The 17,813-nt window shown below is 30.0% G+C and overlaps 1 protein-coding gene across 1 annotated transcript; it reads left to right on the forward strand.

The window, feature by feature from the left end:
* Window positions 1-11,625: 11,625 nt before the first annotated feature.
* On the forward strand, window positions 11,626-17,600 carry LOTGIDRAFT_105226 (hypothetical protein; the record flags this gene model as incomplete). The annotated part of the gene is made up of 9 exons (XM_009059883.1): window positions 11,626-11,781; window positions 13,286-13,383; window positions 13,775-13,850; window positions 14,174-14,227; window positions 14,561-14,644; window positions 14,904-15,004; window positions 15,316-15,445; window positions 16,585-16,740; window positions 17,406-17,600. Coding segments are annotated over 9 exons (1,050 nt in total), but the record flags the coding sequence as incomplete, so codon positions are not given.
* Between the last annotated feature and the right edge of the window lie 213 nt (window positions 17,601-17,813).

The following is a 17,813-nucleotide window of genomic DNA, read 5'->3' on the forward strand; positions in this document are numbered from 1 at the left end:
TTATATCAAGATATATATTCTAACAATAAGTTATGTTATTTAAATATAGGATACTAAGTTATTACTTTATATCAAGATATATATTCTAACAATAAGTTATGTTATTTAAATATAGGATACTAAGTTATAACATTATATAAAGATAATATATATTTTAACAATAGGGTATGTTATTGAAATATAGGTTACTAAGTTGTAACATTATATCATGATATATATTCTAACAATAGGTTATGTTATTGAAATATATGATACTAAGTTATTACATTATATCAAGATATATATTTTAACAATAGGTTATGTTATTGAAATATAGGTTACTTAGTTATTACATTATATCAAGATATATATTTTAACAATAGGTTATGTTATTGAAATATAGGTTACTTAGTTATTACATTATATCAAGATATATATTTTAACAATAGGTTATGTAATTGAAATATAGGTTACTTAGTTATTACATTATATCAAGATATATATTTTAACAATAGGTTATGTTATTGAAATATAGGTTACTTAGTTATTACTTTATATCAAGATATATATTTTAACAATAGGTTATGTAATTGAAATATAGGTTACTTAGTTATTACATTATATCAAGATATATATTTTAACAATAGGTTATGTAATTGAAATATAGGTTACTTAGTTATTACATTATATCAAGATATATATTTTAACAATAGGTTATGTTATTGAAATATAGGTTACTTAGTTATTACATTATATCAAGATATATATTTTAACAATAGGTTATGTAATTGAAATATAGGTTACTTAGTTATTACATTATATCAAGATATATATTTTAACAATAGGTTATGTAATTGAAATATAGGTTACTTAGTTATTACATTATATCAAGATATATATTTTAACAATAGGTTATGTTATTGAAATATAGGTTGCTTAGTTATTACATTATATCATTATCTATATTAAAACAATGGGTTTTGTTATTGGATTATAAGATCTTAAATTATATCATTAAAACACACACACATATATATATTATATATATATAGTATAAACTTTTGATGTTTTTCATGCTCTAATAACTTTATTTCTTTAAACTTTTCCTGTGTTTTTACAAATTTTCAGTACTTTCAATTTCATTTTCTTCCCACGCTTGCATTATATTTTTCAAATCAAATCATAGAAGCCTGTGTATAAGCAGATTAGAAACTGATGATTTTCACTACAAGCCCTCCGGTCCATTCATTATCATATCAAGATAATGTCATTCAATATTATGTGTTTATCTGATCCTGCAAATTGTGGTTTTCTAATAGTTATGCATCACTACAGTTCCAGGTTCAGGACTTCTATGATAAAGAATCCCTGTAGACTAAAGGAAATACAAATAAATACTGTCATCCTGGAGAACTTACGGCATAGCATACTGCTTCAATGCCCCAATCTGAAGAAAAAGGTTTAAAAACTCCACTTCCTGATTTTTTTCATATTACTCTCCTGAGTAAGAGATAAGGAGGGTTCTTACAGTTTTTCTGAAGTAATCTGATAATAGCGATAGTATTCATAGCATGTAATAAATTGTTAACATGAAGTGAAGGTCAAGAGCTATGTAACATGTTAACATCAAGTATACAGTGTTATTATCATGATTAACATGTACTTAGCTGCGATCATAAGCCAACAACAACTGTAGTGATGTTGTATATTTTGGTTTTTAAATCCTCAACTGCAGATTTTAATTTTGTGCTTAAAGAAGAAAATTCATATGATAAATATAATGATACCTGTAATTATCAATACAAAGCATGTTAATAATTCTATGTATATAAATTCTTCAGGGTGGTCTGAAAGTTTATAAATCTTGTCCAGTCTCTTATAGATATTTTGACCATTTTAGGTAGTTATGGAACATTAAAATTTGTCAAGGTTTTATGGGATTTTCCTATAATGCTCAATCTATTTTTGTTACTCCAATTTCAAAGAAAAGAAAAATTTGACTGGTCTTAACCCTTTGAACAGTAAGTGTAACTGAAATAAAACTTCATATACCCTGAACTCCAGTTGATATAACTTTTCCCATATGATGTCTCATGATAACAGCCGCTTTACTGGTTGCTCGGGTATATGTTTGGTAATAATATAGCCTCTACGGTTAAAAGGGTTATTCAAATAATGATGCCAAGGAATAATGATAGAACACTACATTAGAACTTAGATTTTCTTCATCTTTCCACACATTGAATGTTTGCAGATATATGAAATCCTTTGGAAATGCGGAAAATTTATAATAAATTTGTGCATGTTGAATGATAACTCAAGTATACAAATTTTAGACTTTAATCCCAACATATAAATGAAAATATGTTGAATTATGGACTGATTACCTAGATATTTCAGAGAACATACTGAGATGGGAAGTCACAAAACAAGGAAATGTTGTAGCTTTTAGACTCAAATCTTAATTTTTAACTTGCAGAATGCCTTTCATAATGTTTGAAAGTTGTGAATTGTTGTATATTACAGGAAGCAGACTATGGAAAGAGAACTATATTGTGAGAATCATGTACCACAACCATCCTCAGGATCATCACAGCCAGTCAATAATAACTCTCTGGACATGGATGATAGTGGGGTAAGATAAAACATTTTTATACGCCCACATGGAAATGTGGACGTATATTGCCGTCGCGTTCCTCCGTCCGTCCACATTTGTTGTATGCACGATAGAGGCTACAGTTTTTATCTGATCTTGATGAAACTTAGTTTGCATGTATATATTGATAAGATTTCGGTCAAATTCGAAATTGGTAATAATCAGATGAACGGTTTCAGAGTTATTGCCCTTGATTTAGTCAAAACGCGTTAAATTTGGCTTGTATGCACGATAGAGGCTGCAATTTCTATCTGATCTTGATGAAACTTAGTATGCATGTACATATTAATGAGATCTCGGTCAAGTTCGAAATTGGTAATAATCAGATGAACGGTTTCAGAGTTATTGCCCTTGATTTTGTAAAAACGTGTTAAAATTGTTTTGTCTATGCCCAATGAACGCTACAATTTTGATACCATCCTGATGAAACTTAGTATGCATGAATATATTGATGAGATACCGGTCAAGTTTGAAGTTTGTAATAATTGGATGAACGATTTCAGAGTTATTGCCCTTGACTTAGTAAAATTTGGCTTTTAGGCAGGCTATAGACTACAGTTCTTATCTGATATTGATGAAACTTAGTATGCATGTATATATTGATGAGATATCGGTCAAGTTTGAATTTTGTCATAATCAGTTATGGCCCTTGATTTTGTGAAAATCCTACAAATTTGGCTTGTATTCATGATACAGGGTGCAGTTTTTATTTGATCTTGATGAAACTTGGTATGCATGTATATATGATGCATGTATATACGGACAAGATCTCAGTCAAGTTGAATTTGGTAACAATCGGTTGAACCGTTTTGGAGTTATTGCTCTTGAATTAATTCAATGTGTCTAATTTGGCTTGTAGGCCTGATAGAGACTACATTTTTTATACGATCTTGATGAAACTTGGTATGAGATCTCTGTAAAGCTTGAAATTAGTAAAAATAGGATTATTGGTTTCACATATTAAACCACTACAGATTTTGTTACGTTTTCATTTCTGACAGCTGGTAGTGGGCGTATGTTACCTTGCCTGGCAAGCTATCTTTTAAAACTGGTTAAAGCTTGAAATTACATTGGGGTAAAAAAACATTTGTCTATGTAGACACTGTTTGTTAAACATGGTTTGTCCATCACTTTGATTACTTTTGATTTGAGACATGTAATAAGAATAAGTTTGAAATTTTACTTTCAACTTTGTCAAATGAAGATTATAAATTTACATATGAACAAGTTTTTCTGTCTTAATGGGGTTGAACATTCATGATCAAACTATCAGATTTGGATTGAAAGGAAATCTGATTTTTTTTTACCATGCAGGAAATTCAAACTTTTGGTACAGTAATTTGCAGTAATTAAGGCATATATAGATAAAGTTCAGGCTTGAGTTTTTAAAAGCTAAGAGTATATGCATTTTCAAGCTTATTGGTTTAGTTACAAAAGTTGTAATTGGTAGCCTTTTGATAAACAAGATACACTATTTTAATCTTCTCAAATTTCTTATGTGTGCTTCAATCATAAGTTGAGATTTTAGATCTTGGTTTTTTCTTTAAGTGAAAAGGAGGGAGTCAAGATGAATGATACGGAGGGAGTCAGGGTGAATGATTAGGGGGGAGTCAGGGTGAATGATTAGGAGGGAGTCAGGGTGAATTATTAGGAGGGAGTCAGGGTGAATTATTAGGAGGGAGTCAGGGTGAATGTGATTAGGAGGGAGTCAGGGTGAATGTGATTAGGAGGGAGTCAAGGTTAATGTGATTAGGAGGGAGTCAGGGTGAATTATTAGGAGGGAGTCAAGGTTAATGTGATTAGGAGGGAGTCAAGGTTAATGTGATTAGGAGGGAGTCAGGGTGAATTATAAGGAGGGAGTCAGGGTGAATGTGATTAGGAGGGAGTCAAGGTTAATGTGATTAGGAGGGAGTCAAGGTTAATGTGATTAGGAGGGAGTCAAGGTTAGTGTGTTTAGGAGGCAGTCAGGGTGAATGATTAGGAGTGAGTCAAGGTGAATTATTTGGAGGGAGTCAGGGTGAATGATTAGGAGGGAATTGTGGTGACTGATTAGGAGGGAGTCAGGATGAAAATTACATGTATTGGGGATAATACTAGGTTATCTCTGTTCTAGCAGATTTCCCTAATAACACTCTTCAAGGCAATGCTCATCTTGTATGTTGAGAAAAATGAGATAATAAAATTCTATCCATTTCAGACCATTAACCATCTTATACTTAAAGTCAAAGTAATCAATACATGCCATATAAAGCTAGGAATGTATAGAGTATTAATGTTAAAATCTACAGGAAATAATCTATCTGATGTGATAATATACATCAAATAATATGACAATCATTATTTCACTTCATCACATTTTCATTGGATAAATAGGAAAGATGACATGACTTTGTAGCATGCACATCAATATTATCTTCTTAGTTCAAGATTAGACAGGATGATTGTAGAATTTTATTTTGTGACTTACAAGAGCAAAATGTGACAGAAATGAAATGGATTTGTGCATCCAACTGTTCAGCTGCAGATTTGGCTAATGAAGGATGCCATGCAGAGTGTAATTAGGGAAATTTGTCAGGACAACAGCATTGACCTTTTTCAAAGGATCTTTAACAAAAATAACCACAAGGCCTCCATTTTGTGACACTTTTTCAATGTCAGTCACTTATGGCTTTCAATAAATACTTATTTCTGTACACTTCTCAAATGTTTAAAACATAGTTATTTAACGAATTGATTTAATTGACAGAAATGAAGCCTTGACAGTATTTCATTTGAAAACAGATACCTATGTGTGTATTAACAATGATGAGACTAGCTTTTCTTTTTCTGTAGATTTGATTTTCATCTCATTAAATATCATGGAAACCAGTACCAATACTGTTTAATAGATATAAAACTTGTAGGGTTTCAGGAGGCTTTACTTTAAAATATTGATCTTTTTCTTGTAGTCTGCTGATCTATTTGAGATGTTAGAGAGACTTCAAGGAACAAGAATTGATGATCAGAGATGTGCTTTATTTGAGGTATGTGACAAAGCTTTTATTATCCAAATTATTAAACACTAGACAAGCTACTAGACAAGCTACTAGACAAGCTACAGTCAATTTATATGATTACTCCAACCAGACTAGTGTAAAATAAAGAAAAATATTTAAATATATGAAAAAAATATGATAGATTTGTTGCTAAAGAGGTTTTGTTACAATAATTATGTTAATAGCTTGATAGGGATACAGCGGTCTAAATGTTTGCTTATCAGTTTATAGAGCACAATTGCATCTTTCCATTAATTTCAGAATTATAATCCAATTCAGCATGTCACTATGTCAATTTTGACTGTCACTTCCAGCCAGGGCTCTAGTAACATTCTCTCATGCTGTTTATTACTGACCTTAAATTTGAGATTGAATCAAAATAAATCTACTGAGATTTGATAAACCATGAATGCATTGAAGAAGTCATCTCTTGATTAGGTATGGTAAAGCATATAATTAGTAATTCTCAGCACCATATATGAATTGCTGTCTGTACTATCCTGAACATCAACTTTAATATCAATTTTATTCCTAAAATTAATCTGACAATGATTGACATAAAATGGATATAAAAAAAAATATGAACATCTTTACATTTCTAACAAATTTGAGTTTGATGTTGATAGCCATTGATAGCTTTATACTAATATATTTCATAACATCATAAATATTAGAACTGAAAACAGCGCAAGAATGTATACAAAAACCCAGTTTGTCCATGAGAAATAATGATTGAGATAATTTTATAGCTGAATACAAGAAAAGACAGCATGCAATGGAATTGAACATTTCAATAGAAACAAGATGTAATTCTAACTGTCAAATGAGAAACAGTATTTCACATTTTTTTTTGTTATGCTCTCTTGCATAGTAATTTCATTCCAGATCAAAACAAATTCTGTTTCATTGAAGGTGAAATTACATAGAGCAATTCTTTAGTTCAGTTGATGGCAGTATGAATTTGATTTCAGAAGCCAATTGCAGGATTTAGTGTGAGAGTTACATAAGTTTATCTTTTTGAAATCAAACATATTTATGATTTTGAAATGAATTATACTTTTCTGATAATAAGACATACATTTCATAGTCAAACCAATATATTTCTACAAATCAGGGTCTGATTCAATACACAAATACATGTAATTAAAGTTAGATACCACAGAAATCAAGATAAAAGAAACATGGGCTATTAACCTTGCAAGTAAAGCACTTGTTTGCCTTGATGTCTTTTTTCAACCTTTTAGAACATAGATTGTAGCACATGATATGCTATTGCTAACTAATTATACTTAATGTTCTTCAATTCATATCAGAGTTCTGAAACAATAAACCCTATTCTAAATTTTTAAAGGGATAAAATCATCAACTAGAGACCACCATAAAACCCTCATCAGTAAAGCTTGTCTTGAAAATGTGGTCAACTTTTCAAAATTTAAATCGATTTGTATCAAGGTTAAGTCATTCTAAATATACATTATAATTTAATATATATAATTGTCTTGATAAGATATATGTTTTTACAAGTTTAATCTTGTCTTTTATAGAATAAAACGCCAGAAAATAAATTTTTAAAACTTTTAATATATTGCAATTCATTGTATTCATAAAGTATGTATTTTTATTATATTATCAAGAAATACAATTATATTGTTTCAATTCTCATGTCATATTTATGGAAATTGAAAACTTTTTTCAAGTTTCTGTTTATCTGTAAAAATATTCTGGACAAATCTTTCAAATTCTTCTGTGTACAAATATACAAAGAGAAAGTTTTTTGGATTTTTTAACATGATTCTGTGAGCTTTGTCATGTCATGACAAAATGTCTACTTATATTCAAGTATTTTTTTTTAAATTTATATTGTGAGCTAAATTATTGTTAAGAGAAAATCTGACAATAAGCTAACCAAGAACAAAACTCACTTTGATTCCTTATTTATATTTAAACCTTTTGGTTATTTAACAAGAAAATGGAATTGGGTGTAAATCAAGCAGTGTTTTTATATCCTAATATCAAAGATAGCATATTGCAAGTTCACTAAATAAAATAATTTGAATTGTAGGATCAAGATTTCTTTGATGCGCTATTGAAATACCAAAGCGCCCGTCTGGATGATCAAAGATGTTCTTTACCTTCTCTACACAGTCTATCACAGGTCTTTTTTTTCTCTTGTGTCCAGCTTCTTTTATATCAACAGCATGCACTGTATTGTATCTTACTAATGTTAAAAGAGTCTGTAGCATGTTGCTATATAAATCATACAACCTAATCATATGATGATGGTTGTGGTAATAAATCTTCAGATCAGGATGTTTTGATGGTCTATTCAAATTCAAATTTTTTTTTTTTATGTAACAGTTATAGTTGTTTCTTACCATTGGCCTCTGATATATTAACCAAGGATGTAGGCTAGGGAATAGGGGCTCTCTACAGAATGTATCTTTCAGAAGCTTTGCTTTTTATTTTGTCAAAAATTTGTGTTATTTGAAACAAATGAGAGTAAATCAAAAGATGTCTCATATCATAGTCTATACAGGTGTTTCTTCGCCTATCAGTGGCATTTAGAGTGTGTAAAGTTTTATTTTGTGTGAAATAAGTTAAAAATATTTATTTGTGATTTACATGTTATATGTTAACTGGCTTTTGGGATTTGCATGTTATTTTATATTTTTGTATGTTAAGAAAATGCCAGACACAATTCTAAATTTTTATGTCATTATTCATAATTCAGATGAAATTCTAAAATTGCCTCAGATTAACCTTCAGCCTGTACAAGTGACATGTCAAATTATTGAAAAACAGATTTGTGAGTTTTAGAAAATACAATTAATGGATATTTTGTGAAAAAGTTGTCTTGTGTTCATTCTGTCATTGATACCATACATGTGTACAGGTCAGGAAAAAAAATCTGGAGATTTGCCTTGAAAAATCTGGAGATTGGGTGAAAAGTCGGGAGATTTTTCCAAATTTGATACTAAAATTGGCATTTTCTTTGAGCTTACAGTATGATATTCAAACTACATGTTTTTTCGACCTTTCATCTGAGAAAATCAATGCAGACCTACAGTTTAAATAAAGCATGTATAATATAGCCTCTATTATAATGGCTATTATCAAAGACATTCTAAGCTATATATTTTGTTTTATGTAATGTTGAAACATCTAATGGGTATTAAAAGTGTATTATATGTTTTATGGCTATAATATATACAGTGAAAGTGTGATAATTCTGTTTATATACATGTATCTTATTGTCTGGATGTTGTATTTTCACAAGCATTAGTGTCTTTTAAAGACAGTTTTCACGTGAATATATTTTTGTCATGTTGTACAGACAATATTGAAGGTCAAGGTCTCTTACACATGATGTACAGGCAGAAAACGTTCTTTACATACAATTTCATTTTAGAGTCAACTATTTTGAATTTTTTTCTGGTGGCCTTTTTTAAGTTTTATGATTTATATGCTTTAAATACAAAAAAAAATTCCTTATGACAAATGGCTTTAATAGCCTTGTGATAGTCATTGACAAGTTGTCTAAAGATGTTTTTTGCCTGCAGGAATGCATCCGCATCTTCTTAACGATTAGTGATGACATAGTGCTGTAAGGCAACTATTAATTTTATCCAATGATCAGTTGATAAAATTTGAACTACATCATGTAAAAGTAAAGTTGTCACCATCAGAGGTGATTAGTAGATATGATATGATAGATAATAAGTCCAGAACTGTTAACCACACTTATTTAAAATTGTCCACAGTACTATTTTGGAGTTGACTCTAAAAAGAAAATGGTCAGACTGTAGTTGTCATTATTATTGCAAAATTAGTATTTCACAAAGTTAACTAGTTATTATGGTTTGAAAAACTACATTTGAATACTATTTAAACTATGATGATGTATTATATTTCAGATTAAACCTAAACCAGAAAGAATTGTAAAAGAAATCAGTTTAATTCAAAATGTAAGCCTTGTTTTCTGTATTAGACAAGTTAAGATTGACTCAGTCATTACTGAATTTAACAAAAGCAATATGTCATGTGCAGAAGTGAATGATTCAATGGGATAGAAGTAAATTCTCTTTTAATTACTTTGTTCTATGAGAATTATATCTTTAGGACAAATGAAAAGACAGGCTGGCGTTTTTCTGTGTGACAAAATTAGTGGATGAAGTGTGCAAAACATTGATACATTTGATAGATAGCTTCACAAGATTGGGCCAATATTGTGCCATTGAAAACTGGAGGACATTAAATAAGGTGCTATAATTTACCCAGATACCCAGTTAACCATGAGTGGTAAATTAATAATGAAATTTCTTACAAATTCCACCAAAAAGCCTTCTTTTGCTCTTATCTCTATAGAAACAATGAATAGGTTTAATATGATATATTTCAGAACATGAAATTCTGTGCTAATTAGGGATGAACTCAAATTTTTAAGAATTGAATTAATTTGATTGGTTGATGAACTTAGTCTCAAAATCGATTGAATGATTGACTAATCAGATAATTGCGATGTTCACGAAACAGGCACTCATATGTTAATCTGGATATCCTGATTGTAACCCTAAATAATTATACCGTTCTACTCATTCTAGCATCATAAAACGCACTAAATTACTTTGATAAACACAGACACACTGATATATCTAATATATAGCACTGACTTATTTGACCACAATTTTAATCTGCAGTGTTTCAACTTGACAAATCAATAAATTTCACAACTTGACATATTCAGTTAATTATCAAAAAACACTTTGACAGGAAAATAACTTCGATTATTGTTTTTTTCTCATTTGCTGTCATAAAGTGTTAAAAAAATTTTTCAATTGAAATTACTTGCATGTACAGTAAGTATAAGGGCAGATCGGTAATTACCAAACTGTTTGGGTTAAGTGACTTTACAATGGAACAGTGTGAAACTTGTTGACTCTGAGATAGCCTCAGATTGCCCACTGCATGGCTTTGCCTAAATTTCATGAAAACTCCATTCTTTTTCATTTCTGAAAAATTGAAAAGCAAAATAGAAGAAGAATGTTAAAAACTCCATGAAGCTAACATTTTATGGGTATTTACAGCCTTTCAGTATGGTCTGATCTCACTCTTATTTAAACATGAAATTAGTAACCTAATGGTAACAGTATTGACTAGATACCTCATTGATTTGTACATCAAATGAATTGGCACTTTGTAAAACTTCTTTGTAGATCTGTTTTTGTATGTGCATCATGAAGTGAGTTTACACTGTGTCATTCTTTGATGAATGCGTAAATAATTTATATTAAATTGAACAATAGTTCAGAGATCTTTTGTCCAATTATTAGCAAGTATAAATCTCTTGGTCTAATTTTCTCTTACAAAACACATATAGCTAGTTATTGGCTAGCTTATTGATCATGAAGGCAGATGTTCAGCTGTCAGCTCTACTTGTATTACAAGCTATTTTCCTTTATTTAATGTAATTACGTAAAGATCTGATTGTTATTTATAAGGTTAATTTTACCCAGAGCTGTATTTACCACAACTATAAATACATTTGTAATAGATAAATATACAGTTTTATATAAATAACTTAAAGGAATACAGAATATTTTTACGAGCAAACTATGATTTTTAAAATTTCTCACTCTAATATTCTGTATTTCATCCTGCTATTTCATTATTTTATAAATATTTTAAATTAGACAATGTTAATCAGTGCACACTAATAGTTTAAAGAGAAATTACGGAGAAAGACTCTGCTTAATGCAATACGATATAGTTTAAAGCTTGAAGGTAGACATAAAGGTACTTCTCTGCACATAAATGAGATTCTGATAAAAGTAAAGGAACACATAATTGATAACTTTGGTTTATCCTCTTGATAAAAGTAAAGATTAAGCAAAAGAGAAACAAAAGAAGATAAAGGCTTAAAAGAAAAAATTTTTCAATTCTCTCATATTGATGTAGATATTAAAGAAACCTGGACCATATCCTATGGTGGTTGTACCTGATAGATTAAACTATTGGATTGAAGACAATACCCATAGTAAATGTAACCACAGACAATTCTCTATAGAAACAGATGAAACCAGTATATGTTATAGAAAATATTTCCTTGGAAAGGTAAGCTGAGTATAGCATTTTAAAGAGATATGACAATGAACACGATCATAGGTAAACATGGAATAAAGCATAATACATGTGTGATCATTTACTTTCATTAAGAAACAGGATATATTTTATAACAAGTTTGTATAATTTTTATACGCCCACATGAAATGGGGGGCGTATATTGCCATCACCCATGTCCGTCCGTCCACAATTGCTCGTAAACACTCTACAAGACACAATTCTTGACGGATTTTAAAAAAAATTGGTATAAGTGTTTGTAATCATCCAAGGATGGACCCTATTGAAAATCAGAAGAATCGAAAAATATTTAGTATAAGTTATTGCCCTTGTTCTTGAAAACGCGTTCAATTTTTAGCTCGTAAACACTCTAGAAGGAACAATTCTTGATGGATTTTAACGAAACTTGGCATGAGTGTTCATAATCAGCCAAGGATGAACCCTATTGAAAATCAGAATAATCGAAAAATATTTAGTATGAGTTATTGCCCTTGTTCTTGAAAACGCGTTCAATTTTTATCTCGTAAACACTCTAGGCACATTTCTTGGTAGATTTTGACGAAACTTGGCATGAGTGTTTGTTATCAACCATGGATAAACCCTATTGAAAATCAGAAAATCGAAAAATATTAAGTATGAGTTATTGCCCTTGTTCTTGAAAACGCGTTCAATTTTTAGCTCGTAAACACTCTAGAAGGCACAATTCTTGACGGATTTTGACGAAACTTGGTGTGAGTGTTCGTAATCACCCAAGGATGAACCCTATTTAAAATCAGAAGTATCAAAAAATATTTAGTATGAGTTATTGCCCTTGTTCTGAAAAACGCTTTCAAATTTAGCTCTTAAACACTAAAAGACATGATTCTTACTGGATTTTGACAAAACTTCGTTGCATTATTCAGTCCCGTGCTGAAGATTGAATATTTGCCTTCTCGAGTTATCACGAGCTAAAAATTGATCAATATGATTCAGTATCGCCCTAAAGAAGTGTATGACTGAAGGTTGAATATGTCATACATGGTGATTGTTACTGTACTGCTAAATATTTTTATTCAAAATCAAAGCTGCCAGTGGGTGTATATTACCTTGCCTGGCAAGCTATCTTTAACATCCCAAGTATGATTTGTATGACTGTGAATGAGATATTATATGATTTACTGATATGTGCAGCACAATTTTTGATAATATTTAATTATAATGATCATTTTACATACATGAAACTATATAATCAAAGATCATACATATACTGAATATCAATAAGCTTACTTATGTTTACTGCAAATCAATCTCTTCAGACATCAATAAAATTTTCCCTACCATTAATTAAAAAAAGATGGGGATATTGATATTATGTTTTGATTTAAATTTTTTTTATTCAATTATAAAGTTACAATTTCCTTTCATTGCAGAAAATTGCATAATTTTTTTTTATATTAGTCTAAATGATAAAATGTATCTTATTATATGATATCTATTTGTATATCATGATATACTGTAGGAACACTTTAATTACTATGCTGTTGATGAAAACCTGGGTCCAATAGTAATGTCTATTAAAGCAGAAGCTAGTCAAGAGTCAATAAGAGTTATATTGAGGTAAGTTTGAACACTGACACTAACTCAAAATACAGGTTGCTATTTTTCTAAAAATCCAAATTTATATGTAAGCAATAACAAATTCATGACAAATTGATCAGACTGATTCGAGTACCCATGTATACATACTTCTTTATGCCTTGTTCTACAGGCTAGATCACTCATTCTGGAACTGACCTGAGTTGTTTTACTTTAGATTCACTTTAACTTTGACATTATATAGTTTTTGCTAGCCTATCAAAATCACTGCAAGAGCTCACTATGGAATATGTCAGAATTCTTTTTAAATGATAGCCTGTATTAAACAGAACATATAATTTATTGACATGAGATGAAGTAGTTAGAGTAGTACTGTTTTGTAGTTATGTTAAAGAATATTTTACTATTTCAGAACAAGGTTCACTATTCATCATGAAATATTACCTTCCTCCAAAATAGAAGTTCCTAGTCCAGCTAAAATAGCTAAGGTAAGAAATTTTGATACATTTACTTGTAGATTATTCTTGCCTGATGTTATCCAGATGTGAATGATGCAGGGTTGTTGATTTTGTTAAATTTGCCAGAATTCATTGACAGAACAGCATAAATGAACAATGATGTAGGACACAAATCAATGGGTCAACTTAATAATCGTACAGTAAAGAATCTTTAAAATTAGTATACTGTGTAGATCAAAAACTAGCAATTGAAATCCATAGAATTCCAACATCCACTAGATAACCCTGGTTCTCAATGTTTTGTGTTTACTATTTGTTATATCATTCAACTTTATAATGGCTTGTTTTTTAAGACTGTGTTCAGTGATATATCTACAGAGAAATTCTATCCTGTATTATCTATGAAGGTATATATAAAATCATTTAGCATTTACAAAATCAGCAGATCAAGCACAATTTGAACCAAATGGCTGAGACTTGTATGGGAAAAAGAATTGACCTGTTTTGTTCCTTTCAAATGGGCCAAGAAATCTAATAGATTCATTAGGTGTTTATTTTGAGAATTATCTGGTTTTGGAACTTGCTCTTAGAATATGTAGGGTATAGTTTCATCCCTCTGATAACCAGCTTTTCATTGTACTTCATGTGATTGTAATAACTGACATATATTGTTGGTTTTTATGAATATTATATGTAGAAATGTTGTGTATTATTCAAGTGTTTTGTATGTTTATTTGTAGGGTTCTGAATTAATTGTATTATATGATGAGCATCTGTTAACTAGTACTTTTAAATTTGGAATAATATACCAGAAATTTGGTCAGGTAGGAATATATTGTATAAATACACAATCAGTTCTAGAAATAATTATCTATTCGTGTACGCTGTTCATTTCTTTAGAAATGGGCTGTGAGTTTTGGTAATAAACATAGAAAAACTATTGAACTAATGTCATTCCGTTCCTTCAAGATAGAATATATTATGTGTATTATTTTATTAATGTTTTGTTTGACTATTTTTGTCTTGTCTTTCAAACATCAAGTAAATCATTGAATTTGAAATATGTTTCTGGTATTTCTATAGACTACAGAAGAAGAATTATTTGGTAATGTTAGTCATAGTCCTGCTATGGAAGAATTTCTAGATTTAATTGGTGAAAAGGTTTCTTTACAGTATTTTAAGGGGTAAGTCTATGGACCAATGAATGATAGTAATATTTCAAATTCAAGGTTGAATTGAATTTTTTTCTGGTGACATATTTTGATCTTCATTAAATATTTTAGTCAGTTGTGATTCAGAAAAGGTCTGTCACCTAACTTTGTAACTTCCTCTACAAATTTTTACAAATATAGTGACCTGAAACCACAACACCCAAGCATGTATCTTTTCCACCTAGTCTATGTAGCTGGTTGAAGATTATATACAACTTGTTTTTTATGTGGAAAACCGCATTTAATGAAATCAATATATTAATTTGTAATTGATGTTGATGTAGTTTTCGAGGTGGTTTAGATACGCTACATGGTCAGACAGGAGAAGAATCATTATATACTCATTATCAGAATCGTGAAGTCATGTTTCATGTTTCTACTATGTTACCCCATACAGATGGTGATCCACAACAGGTGATTTTTATACGCCCACATGAAATGGGGGGCGTATATTGCCTTTAAACACGTCCGTCCATCCACAATTGCTTGTAAAAACTCTACAACACACAATGCTTAACAGATTTTTATAAAACTTGGTGTGTGTGTTTGTAATCTCCCAAGGATGAAGCCTATTGAAAATCTGAAGAATCTAAAAATATTTAGTATGAGTTATTGCCCTTGTTCTTGAAAACTCGTTCAATTTATAGCTCATAAACACTCTAGAAGGCACAATTCTTGACGTATTTTGACGAAACTTGGCATGAGATATATCACTCAAGGATAAACCCTATTGAAAATCAGAAAAATCGAAAAATATTTAGTATGAGTTATTGCCCTTGTTCTTTAAAACGAGTTCAATTTTTAGCTCATAAACACTCTAGAAGGTACAATTCTTGACGGATTTTGACGAGACTTGGTGTGAGTGCATTATTTACCAAGGATAAACCCTATTGGAAATCAATAAAATCGAAAAATATTTCATATGAGTTATTGCCCTTGTTCTTGAAACCGCTTTCAAAATTTACCTCTTAAACTCTGAAAGGCATGATCCTTGCCAGATTTTGTTAAAATTTGATTTTTTAATTAAGTGCCGCGCTGAAGGTTGAATATTTGCCTTCTAGAGTTTTCACAAGCTAAAAATTGAACACGTTTTGAAATACAAGGGCAATAACTCATACTCAATATTATTCAGTATCGGCCTAAAGAGTTCAAAAGAAGTGTATGACTGAAGGTTGAATATTTCATACTGGTGATTGTTACTGTACTGCTTAATATTTTTATTGAAAATCAAAGCTGCCAGTGGGCGTATATTACCTTGCCTGGCAAGCTAGCTTTATATTTGAGTTAGAAACTTTAGTTAAGAATGAGGTCAAACTGAAATGACGAAAAATACTTACAAATAGAATGATTTTAAATGTTTTGCTATGCTGTAGGATTAGATGCTTCTTTAAATGTATTTAACTTTAGTCTAAAGCTAGTATAATTGAAATTATAATTGGCTAACATATTAGCATTCTATTTTGATTAACCATATAAATTATAGAAAATATAAATGTATAATGTTGTTGGTATGATAGCATGTTTCTAATCATGTTGTTATTTACTCTTTATAGCTTCAACGTAAAAGACATATTGGAAACGACATAGTCGCCATTATTTTTCAAGAAGAAAATACGCCATTTGTTCCTGATATGATAGCATCTCATTTCCTTCATTCTTATATAGTCATACAACCTATTGACTCTAATACAGATCATACTAAATATAAGGTAGGTTGTATTTTATAACTATAATTTAATATAGTCATACAGCCTATAGACTCTAATACAGATCATACTCTATATAAGGTAGGTTGTATTTTATAACTATAATATAGTCATACAGCCTATAGACTCTAATACAGATCATACTCTATATAAGGTAAGTTGTATTTTATAACTATAATATAATATAGTCATACAGCCTATAGACTCTAATACAGATCATACTCTATATAAGGTAGGTTGTATTTTATAACTATAATATAATATAGTCATACAGCCTATAGACTCTAATACAAATCATACTCTATATAAGGTAGGTTGTATTTTATAACTATAATATAGTCATACAGCCTATAGACTCTAATACAGATCATACTCTATATAAGGTAGGTTGTATTTTATAATTATAATATAATATAGTCATACAACCTATTGACTCTAATACAGATCATACTCTATATAAGGTAGGTTGTATTTTATAACTATAATATAATATAGTCATACAGCCTATAGACTCTAATACAGATCATACTAAATATAAGGTAGGTTGTATTTTATAACTATAATATATACAAGCTAAAGACTCTAATACAGATCATACTAATTATAAAGGATGTTTTTGATAATGTAGTTACGGTGGATGAAAGTTTTTAATATGTCTCTTTCATTAGGTGTCTGTTACGGCAAGAAATGATGTTCCACAATTTGGTCCCGATCTTCCCAATCCAGCAGTATTTGAAAAAGGTCCAGAGTTTCGTGATTTCCTGCTAACTAAGTTAATTAATGCTGAAATGGCCAGTTACCATGCTGAGCAGTTTGCTAAGTTGGGGGTAAGTAAGATTCAATGTCAAGACTTTTCATATTAAGACTCCGAAATTGTAACAATACTATATTATGTTGACTGTGGAGTGGTTAATGAATCATTAGCGTCATGTTTCTTCCTGTCAGTGCTGCAGGGGCTGCCATGGAAAAATCATCTAGTCATGAAGTTAGAAAAATGAATTACATGTCCTTTTTCACCAGAATATTTTTATTATTATTATTTTGATTTAATCATAATATTGTTTTTAGGAAAGAAC

This window comes from Lottia gigantea (genome assembly GCF_000327385.1).
Source record: "Lottia gigantea unplaced genomic scaffold LOTGIsca_4, whole genome shotgun sequence".
Lineage (NCBI taxonomy): Eukaryota > Metazoa > Mollusca > Gastropoda > Lottiidae > Lottia > Lottia gigantea.